The sequence below is a fragment of the Sinocyclocheilus grahami genome, unplaced genomic scaffold, assembly GCF_001515645.1.
Source record: "Sinocyclocheilus grahami isolate Dianchi unplaced genomic scaffold, SAMN03320097.WGS_v1.1 scaffold2645.1, whole genome shotgun sequence".
NCBI classification, from domain to species: Eukaryota; Metazoa; Chordata; class Actinopteri; order Cypriniformes; family Cyprinidae; genus Sinocyclocheilus; species Sinocyclocheilus grahami.
Genome location: NW_015507824.1, coordinates 16,402 through 25,777, shown reverse-complemented (window position 1 = coordinate 25,777; position 9,376 = coordinate 16,402). Strand labels below are relative to the sequence as shown.

Below are 9,376 nucleotides of genomic sequence, written 5' to 3'. Positions count from 1 at the left end.
AATGCACCAACCTACACAACCATGGGTGGTAAAGCTCAGTAAGTCCTCAAACAGTATTCCCAGGTTCCTTGCTGTCTTGTTTGCATTAGTGTTGTGGAGTGAGTTATCGTCACGTTTCTCACTGCTCACAATTTACCTGGGGTTAACAATTGATCCTGTGTATTCATTAGCTGACGTTTCCCACTATACATTCCTAAACCCCAGGTTCTTATTTGCAGTGTTAGTGTCATTGATCAGACAAACGCAGAACTCGACCTGTTTGTAACGGCTCTAGTATTGCGCATCCTTATATAACGTACTGTACTATCACGTTTTTTCTTGAATGGACTTTTCAGACTATAAAGGTAAAAACTAAATGGTTTCTGTTTCACTTCAGTTAACATTTTCTGTCATGATTTGACATTTTTCCCCTTAAACACTGAAATGACTTTCCATGGCTGTCCAAAGCACATGAATATGAGGCACACTATTGCCGTCTGTTGCCAATCATCTAATGATAACATTCAAACAACACATCGTTTCATACTGAACACATTTGACACCGTTATGCAGGGTTAACACCACAAAAGCAGAGCTTATCCTGCTCTGGAGCAGGGTTTCATAACCCCAGTGCTAGTGCTGCTTCTAAATTACAAGTGTGAAACCTGCCTTTACCCAGGGTCAAATGGGGGGACAGAACGATGATAACTGGGGTTAAACACAGTGTGAAAGTTCTATTGTGGTCGGCCGATGGGTTGGCAGAAATTAGAAGGGGCTCTGTCTAGAAAAGGAGTTGACCAAGCACTGAACCTTGAGGCACCTCAGTGATTAGGTGATGTGACTCACACACCCTGCTCTCTATGAAACCTTGATGAATCTGCCTGTGAGGTAGACTTAAGCTACCAAAGTACTGTACCTGTAATGACCAAGTCAGAAAGGGTGAACAGGAGCAATTACTTCATTTGTGACTAGGTCGCTGCTAAGCTCTTTTGCCATTTCCATGGTAACAGTAACTTAGTGAATCTCTTCTCAGGATTACGTTCTTCACCTGAAATTCAGCAATTAAACTTTGCTTAGCAATCAAGTTTTCTATAATTAAAGTTTGTCAAGATGGATTTTTGGCTAAAAACTGTTTTTCTTTTGAGGGAATTTAAAGTATTCTTAGTTCCAAACCCCTGACTGTCATCCTCCATATAAAATTCACCCATCCTTCTCATCTCCCTGTGAGAGCTGTGAACTTTCTTCAGTGGGAACTTATTCAGGCAGTGGATCTAGAAAGAGCAGGTAAGATAATTAAGACAAGACTCATATATAATTCATTGATTTTGTAGCTTTCTGTGACCCCGTTATTGTGTTTCTGTTTGAGTCAGTGTATGACTTAATCATGACAGTTTAGATCTGCTTGCAAACAACCGCCCAAAACACAGGAATCAGCCTATTTTTGTGTTAATTTGCAGTTTGACTAAAAGCACGAAAGACTAACAGGTCTGATAAGAGCTGCTTACGGCAATAACAAATAATCATCTATGAGTTTTACACAATTATCTCAGACAAGAGCTGCAAATTCCATTAGACTAAGAACACGAAATGACCATCTCTAAATGAATCAGGGACATTAGCACATTCACTGCCAGACAGTTCTCGAAAAGGTCAATCCGTGTTAGCTTAAAATTGGAAGGTAAAAATAATGATAATGTCTGTTAAGCATTCATAATTTTGTCTACAGCAGAAGTGATTTACTAAAGCAATAAAGCCACAACAAGCAATGATTTTACTGTGGGGTTATTGTTCTGCATGTTAAGAAGTGGAGTAACTAAAACCCCCTTAACTGTGGTAAAATCACAGCATGGCTTTGAACGGCTTACTGCTTTAAAAATGGACCCAACAGCAATATGCTAAAAGTGAAAGTGACGTGACATGTGGCCAAGTATGGTGACCCATACTCGGAATTAGTGCTCTGCATTTACCCATCCTAAGTGCACACACACAGCAGTGAACACACACAAACCGTGAACACACACCCGGAGCAGTGGGCAGCCATTTATGCTGCGGCGCCCAGGGAGCAGTTGGGGGTTCGGTGCCTTGCTCAAGGTTGAGTATTGACAGAATCTATAAATTATGCATGAACTGTCCTTGGACCTTAGATAAATAGACCCTGCTTTAAAGAGCAAACAGAAATATAACTCGTAGGTTATGTGAGATTGAACATCCTGACATTACCTCTAAACTGGTCGATATGGCTTCTTGAATTATGACTCTAAATTTCGAGGACTCTTCATGACACATGGGTTGGTTCTCAGGTTCTACTTTATTTGGCTAGAATGCATGCAGATACTGTACTAACCAACACAAAAGACAGCAAACAACCACATTTCAGAACCAAGTAAAGATAAACTTTTATATATAAAACATCCACTGATAAAGGACCTCACTAATCAGACTGGTTTTTAAATAATCTATATTATGTAACAGTAAACTAATGAGTGGTGGTTCAATGAGGCCATAAATGTATTTGTACAAATACTTCTGAAAAAGATTGTATTTAGTTATTTTCAACAATCGAGCATAACAGTTTTGTAAAAAATCCCACAAATTTTCTTCATAGAGAAATTGATTTTTAACAATACCATATGAACGTACCATATGAAAATGTTTACATTTTCATGTAAATAACTACACTACCCATAATCCAGAATAAACCCTTCACCAACCAGAAAAGGCTGTTACCATGACAACATAGATTTGCAATTAAAAATGTCAGCATACTGAGCCATTCTCACAAAGCATTGTGGAATGGTGTTGAGTCTCCTGACACATGCTTAAATGATTGTATCTAAATATTTTGCCAAAAAAAAGGTTCTATACTTATAATCAATAACTATAAGTCAGTAGTTCTATATTGAACCATTGCTTTATCATTCTCAGTGCTTTGAGAAGGGATGAGTAGTTAATTCACTCATAAAAAACATCTGTGCAAAACAACTCAAATGATAATTTTTGCTGTATCATAAACACATTATACATGCAAAGTATGAAAATGGTGCATTTCACAGGGAGAAAAAACACTAAAATATAACATCAGTCAAGCGATATTCATCTGCAGAACAGTGCCCATAAGCAGCATTATCAGTTCACTTTAATCATCTGTAATATGGGTGACGTGAATACCACTCAGCTCGGCTCCCTTTCTACATTCGGTGAGTTGGGGATTGATGTCTGACTCATCTGCGCTCTTCCTGGAGGTGTAGGTGGATTTCCAGCGAAGGAGAACGATCCTTTTGAAATATTTGACAGTGTTGTTCTTTACACTGACGAAGCAGAACGTGTTGATCATGCTGTTGCTCATGGCGATGCACTCGATAATGTAGAAAGCCACCAGGGAGTTCCTCTCTCGGGAGATGAGCGTGGGGTAGAAATCGCGCAGGAGGGTGTAGCCGTAGTACGGAGCCCAGCAGAGGATGTACGCTGTGAGAATGCCTATCAGCACCATAACAGTCTTCCTCCGGCAGCGCAGGCGTTTGCGGATTTGCTCCGTTTGGAAACCTGGCACACTCTTGAACCAGAGCTCTCTGGAGATGCGCAGATAGCACAGGGCCATGGTGAGCACTGGGCCCACAAACTCCACGGCGAAGATAAACAGGTAATATGAGCGATAATACAGCTGCTGGTCCACCGTCCAGATCTGGGCGCAGAAGGTCTTGCTGCGGTTTGCTCCATTGGGGACTTTGGTTGCGGACGCGAAGTAGGCAGAGGGAATGGAAATGAGCACTGAGACGATCCACACCCCAGTTATGAGACAGTATGCGGTCTGGTGCTTCATTCTGGGCCTCAAGGGATGAACGATGGCCATATACCTAAACACAACAATGACAATTAGTGTTATTCCATTCAATTTCCTTTCTCTATGGGGCAAATTCACTAAAAGCCTGCATTTTAAACACTTACAATACTGTTGAACCAGGTACTAATTAACAGGCTGCACTGGTTTAGTGCTGTGCCATGCACATATACATTCAGTCATAGTCACTGTTTTCAGCACAGTCACGATATGTGAGTTTAGATGTCAGTGGTATATGCCAAGTAGTGGTGGTGGACAGTAACGGAGTATTTTTACTAGTATTTTTTAAAGTTTCTGTACTTTATCAGAGTACTTTATTTTTTGGACATTTTTACTTTTACTTTTTACTTCACTACATTACAAAGCATAATATCATACTTTTTACTCCAATACATTTCAAAACACGAAGTTGTTTCTAGTTATTTTGAACTTAAAAAATAACCAGCCCCTTTGAAGACGCAAGAGCGTTGTCTGATTCATGAGCTTATTCTTTCCAAAACAACACAAAGTGATCTGGTCAAAATGAGCCAAAATCATTTAGGTTACGTTATGTAATGAAACCCTCGTTTCCTGAAGGAGGGAACAGAGGCGTTATATCGGCACAAAGGTTAGGGTTCTCACTTGGGAGCCCCAATCACCTTTGAGCATTACATGAAATGGCCAATGACTGGCGAGTGGAATTTGCATCCCAAGCCACTCCCCATACATACGGGTATATAAGATGGCAGCGCGCATCCACTCATTCAGGTTTGTGCTGAGAAAGCATCCCGTCATTCAGTACAGTTTAAGGTTGTGGCATGAGGGCCATTACATCTCCGTTCCCTTCTTCAGTCAGTTACATTCACCTGTGTTGACAGTGGGCTGTCAAGGGAAAGTCAATGGGTTTACTAAAGGAAATTGTACCTTGGAAATTACATACAGGACTATCCAAGGGGAATCACATGTATGGGCACCTGATTCATTACAGAGGGTGACAAAGTCATACAACACAAGTACAGAACCTGGCAAGAGACTCTTCCGCTGAGTCTGAGTGCCACAGGGTGCTGAGGGAAATCGACCAGAGTTCACCCTACAGGGGAACTATACAAGAAGAAGATAAAGCACACATATCCACCAACCAGAAGAATGGCGCCGCAAGGGAAACATCGAGCCAATACTGCCGCAAATTAAACCCAACACATGGGAAGAAACATTTTGCAAAAGTATTAGGTGTCACCCAGGCCGGAACTCTGCAGATGTCTGCTAGAGAGGGGGTCGTGTGCTAATGCCCAGGAAGAGGCCAAACTCCGATTGGAGTGAGCTCTCACCCTCAAAAGGGGGGTGAAGTGGTGGGAACTTTTGGCACATGACCAGGCCGGAGTCTCAGGATAATGTAAGAGTCAGCTGGCCCAAACTCAAGGCACGATTTGTTGACCGAAAATGCCTGCAGGTCCCCAACCCTCTTGATGGAAGTGAGCATGACCAGAAGCACTGTCTTCAAAGACAGGATGTTAAGCTTGAACTGAATCAAGTGGATGAAAGGGGGCTGTTCGAGATCCTGCCAGGACCACAGAGAGATCCCAAAAGGGAATGAGGCATGATCTAGGAGGATTAACCTCCTCGCACCCCTCAGGAACCTGATAATCAGGTCGTGCCTCCCCAATGATCTTCCATCCAATTCATCGTGGTGTGCCGCAATAGCAGTGACATACACTTTCAAAGTGGAGAGGGACAGCCTCCGCTCCAACTTCCCTTGCAGGAAGGAAAGCACAACGCTGACTGGGTATCCTCAGGGGTCTTCTCGCCGAGAAGAACATCAATCAATGAACAGACTCCACTTCAGAGCATAAGCCTGCCAAGTAGGGGTGGCTCTAGCCTGAGTGATAATATATATCACAGCCTGTGACAATTCAGTTCAATTCAATTTGTTGTCAAGTTTATTTGTATAGCGCTTTTCACGATACAAATCGTTGCAAAGCAGCAGAAATGTATGGAAAAATCCATTTAAGATGTAATAAAACAGACGATGAATAATATGAACAGCAATTATTATATGATGCAATCAAACTTATAGCAAAATGTGGTAGTTCTGTATGTTGTTTCAGGGTTGGCATCATCTGAGGTCCTCTGAGGGGTTGCATCATCTCTTCTCAGGTGTTCTGGATCCAGACTGAAGCTTGTGTGAATCCTAGTTACCACGGGATGTTAATCCCGTGGCAAAAGACAGAGAAACAAATACAAACATAATTAGCGTAGCTGCTGTTCCAACCAAGCAAAAATGATTTGTTTAACTAACGAATAATAATGTGCATTTGATTAGATATAACTGCAGTAAACGATTATGACTGCAGTAATAGATTATGAGATGCATTATTTGAATGCTTGGCCAAAGAGATGTGTCTTTAATCTAGATTTAAACAGAGAGAGTGTGTCTGAACCCCGAACGTTATCAGGAAGGCTATTCCAGAGTTTGGGAGCCAGATGCGAAAAAGCTCTACCTCCTTTAGTGGACTTTCCTATCCTAGGTACTACCAAAAGTCCAGCGTTTTGTGACCTTAGGGAGCGTGATGGATTGTAGCGTGGTAGAAGACTAGTTAGGTACGCAGGAGCTAACCCATTAAGGGCCTTATAGGCAAGTAATAATATTTTGTAACTGATACGGAACTTAATAGGTAGCCAGTGCAGAGACTGTAAAATTGGGGTAATATGATCATATTTTCTTGAACTGGTAAGGATTCTAGCCACTGCATTTTGGGCTACCTGTAGCTTGTTTATTGAAGATGCTGGACAACCAGCTAGCAGTGCATTACAATAGTCCAGTCTAGAGGTCATGAATGCATGAACTAGCTTTTCTGCATCAGAAACAGGTAACATGTTTCGTAGCTTGGCAATGTTTCTAAGATGGAAGAATGCTGTTTTTTGTAACATGGGAAATATGATTTTCAAAAGACAAGTTGCTATCTAATATAACACCCAGATTTTTGACTGTAGAGGAAGTAACCGTACATCCGTCTAGTTGCAAATTGTCTTTTGGTCCAATAAGTAATATCTCTGTCTTATCCGAATTTAATAGGAGAAAATTATTGGTCATCCAGTCTTTTACATTTAAAGATAATTTAGAAATTTCATCTGGTCTTGTTGAGATATATAGTTGAGTATCATCAGCATAAGAGTGGAACTATTTTTTGATAATATTACCAAGGGGCAACATGTATATTGAAAATAGCAGAGGACCTAGGACAGATCCTTGTGGCACTCCATATTTTACTGGTGATAATTGAGATGACTCCCCATTTAAATGAACAAAATTGTAGCGATCGGACCGGTAGGATCTAAACCATCTTAAAGCCTGCCCTTGAATACCTGTATAGTTTTGTAATCCATCTATGAGTATGTCATGATCTATAGTGTCGAACGCAGCACTAAGATCAAGTAAAAGTAGCAATGAGTGTGACAAGCCCGTGAAATCTGCCACGTCCCATCCAGAATCCAAACTGCATGGTTAAGCTCCCCCGAAACATGAATAGCACACAGCGATTTGAGCTGCGTCGGACTCCAAAGGAGGAGATGGTGGCCAAGTTGTGACATGCAACGAGAGCGTACTCCACCTTGATGGTTGATGTACACAACTGTCGCAGTGTTGTCCGTCCAGACCAAGTACATGCTTGCATTGTAGCAGTGGTCAAATCCAGCAAAGGGCAATTAGTACTGCCAGCAACTCGAGGCAATTAATATGCCACTGCAGGGCATTTAGTTGCCCAGCCCGTCCTGGAGACATCTGTTATAACAACAATATGCCTCGACACTTACTCCAAGGGCACCCCTGCCCGAAGAAAAGCAAGGTCTGTCCAGGGGCTGAAAGGACAAGGACAAATTGACGAAACAATCACCCGATGCATGCCGCGGTGCTGTGACCATATTGGGACTCAGCTGTGCAGCCAGTGCTGAAGCGGTCTCATATGTAGCAATCCGAGAGGTGTTACCACAGCTGCAGATGCCATATGCCCGAGGAGCCTCTGAAATTGTTTTAGAGGAATCGCTGTTTTCCCCATGAACGAATTCAGTCAGGTCAGCACTGACTGGGCACGCTTCCTTGTGAGACGTGCCGTCACATTGACCGAGCCCAACTCCATACTGAGAAAAGAGATGCTCTGCACAGGGAAGAGCTTGTTCTTTTTCAAGCCCCAGCTGACTGAAATGCTGAAGCACCTTATCCCTGTGCTTGCACAACAGATCTCGAGAGCTAATATAAGCCAGTTGAGGACTCGGATACTCTTCTCCCGTAATGGAGACAGAGCACCCTCCGCAGCTTTTGTGAATATGTGGGGAGACAGGGACAGCCCGAAGGGAACCTTGTACTGATAAGCCCGACCCTCAAACCGGGGAAATAGTCTGTGTCATAGCAGTATCAAGACATGACAGTGCACGTCCTTCAGGTTGATCGCTGCAAAACCAATTCTGGTGTCGAACTCAAGAAAGAATGTGCTTCTGCATCAACATCTTGAGTGGAAGCCTGTGAAGGGACTGATTCAAGACTCGCTGATCCAGGATTGGTCATAGCCCACCACTTTTCTTGGGTACGATGAAGTAAAGACTGTAAAACCCTGCCTCCATCTCGACTGGATGGACAGGCTCTATTGCATCCAGGCAACTACAACGGCAGGGGAATCTCTGAAAGCATCACCAGAGGGACGATCTTTGACATACCCTCTGTGGTGCAGCATAGCTTCCTAAAATTAAAGGCAGAGAAGGAGATGGCAAGGGAAGCATAAGGAAACAAAGCGTCCTGCATCCGCATACTCTTGGTCTGTGGTGAAGAAAAGCATCGGAACTGACAGGGAGTAAAGCGAACTTTGTTGGCGTCCTGCATCTCAGCCAGGTTCAGCCATAGATGGCGCTCCTGGACTACCATTGTAGACATCACCTGCCCAAGGGACCGCGCCATGACATTCGTCGCTCTGAGATGGGAGCTGCAGATGATTACTCCAAGTGGCGGTGTTTTGCAGGCACAAGTGCACCACAACCACACGCTTCACTTGGGGAACGTCCACATACCCCTTGGCTGCCCCACCATCAATGGTAGAGAGGAGGAAAGAGCTCAAACGTGACTGGGTGGTGTAAGGTGCCTTCCACATTTTAGTGAGCTCTTCATTAACCTCTGGGAAAAAAGGCACTTCCGGTGCCCAGATACCAATCATCCAGCCTTGAGTGCTCAGGGGATGGAGGTGCTATTGCCAGGGGTTGCTCAGCAGAATCTTCAGCATCAGATGACAAAAGCTCCTCCTCTAAGGTTACGATAGACATCTTATCCTCATCTGTAACCCCGAATGAGACACTGTGTCCACCGCGAGATGGACCGACACCTTCACCCAGGGGCTCAACAGCACTACGTTGCCTAAACCAGCTAAGACCAGCCAACCAGCATAGGCTAGTTTTAGCTGAGGGTTTTTTCAGCACTGGGGAAAAACAGCACTCTTCATGTGATCTAGATTAACTATATTAATGTCACCCGTTCCCTCAGCCACACACTTTGCAATCACCCGCTCCAATTCACCTGACTATTAACTCACCTCACCTGTT

At 43.3% G+C, this 9,376-nt stretch overlaps 1 protein-coding gene across 1 annotated transcript; it reads right to left on the bottom strand.

Moving 5' to 3' along the window:
- Positions 1-3,084: 3,084 nt before the first annotated feature.
- LOC107575445 (prokineticin receptor 1-like) lies at positions 3,085-8,708 on the bottom strand. The gene is made up of 5 exons (XM_016261822.1): positions 8,597-8,708; positions 8,504-8,526; positions 8,070-8,169; positions 7,877-7,988; positions 3,085-3,881 (listed from the first exon to the last, which is right to left on the bottom strand). Exons 1-5 carry the CDS (start codon positions 8,706-8,708, stop codon positions 3,116-3,118), a joined length of 1,113 nt encoding a protein of 370 aa, XP_016117308.1. The 3' UTR covers positions 3,085-3,115.
- Positions 8,709-9,376: the final 668 nt, after the last annotated feature.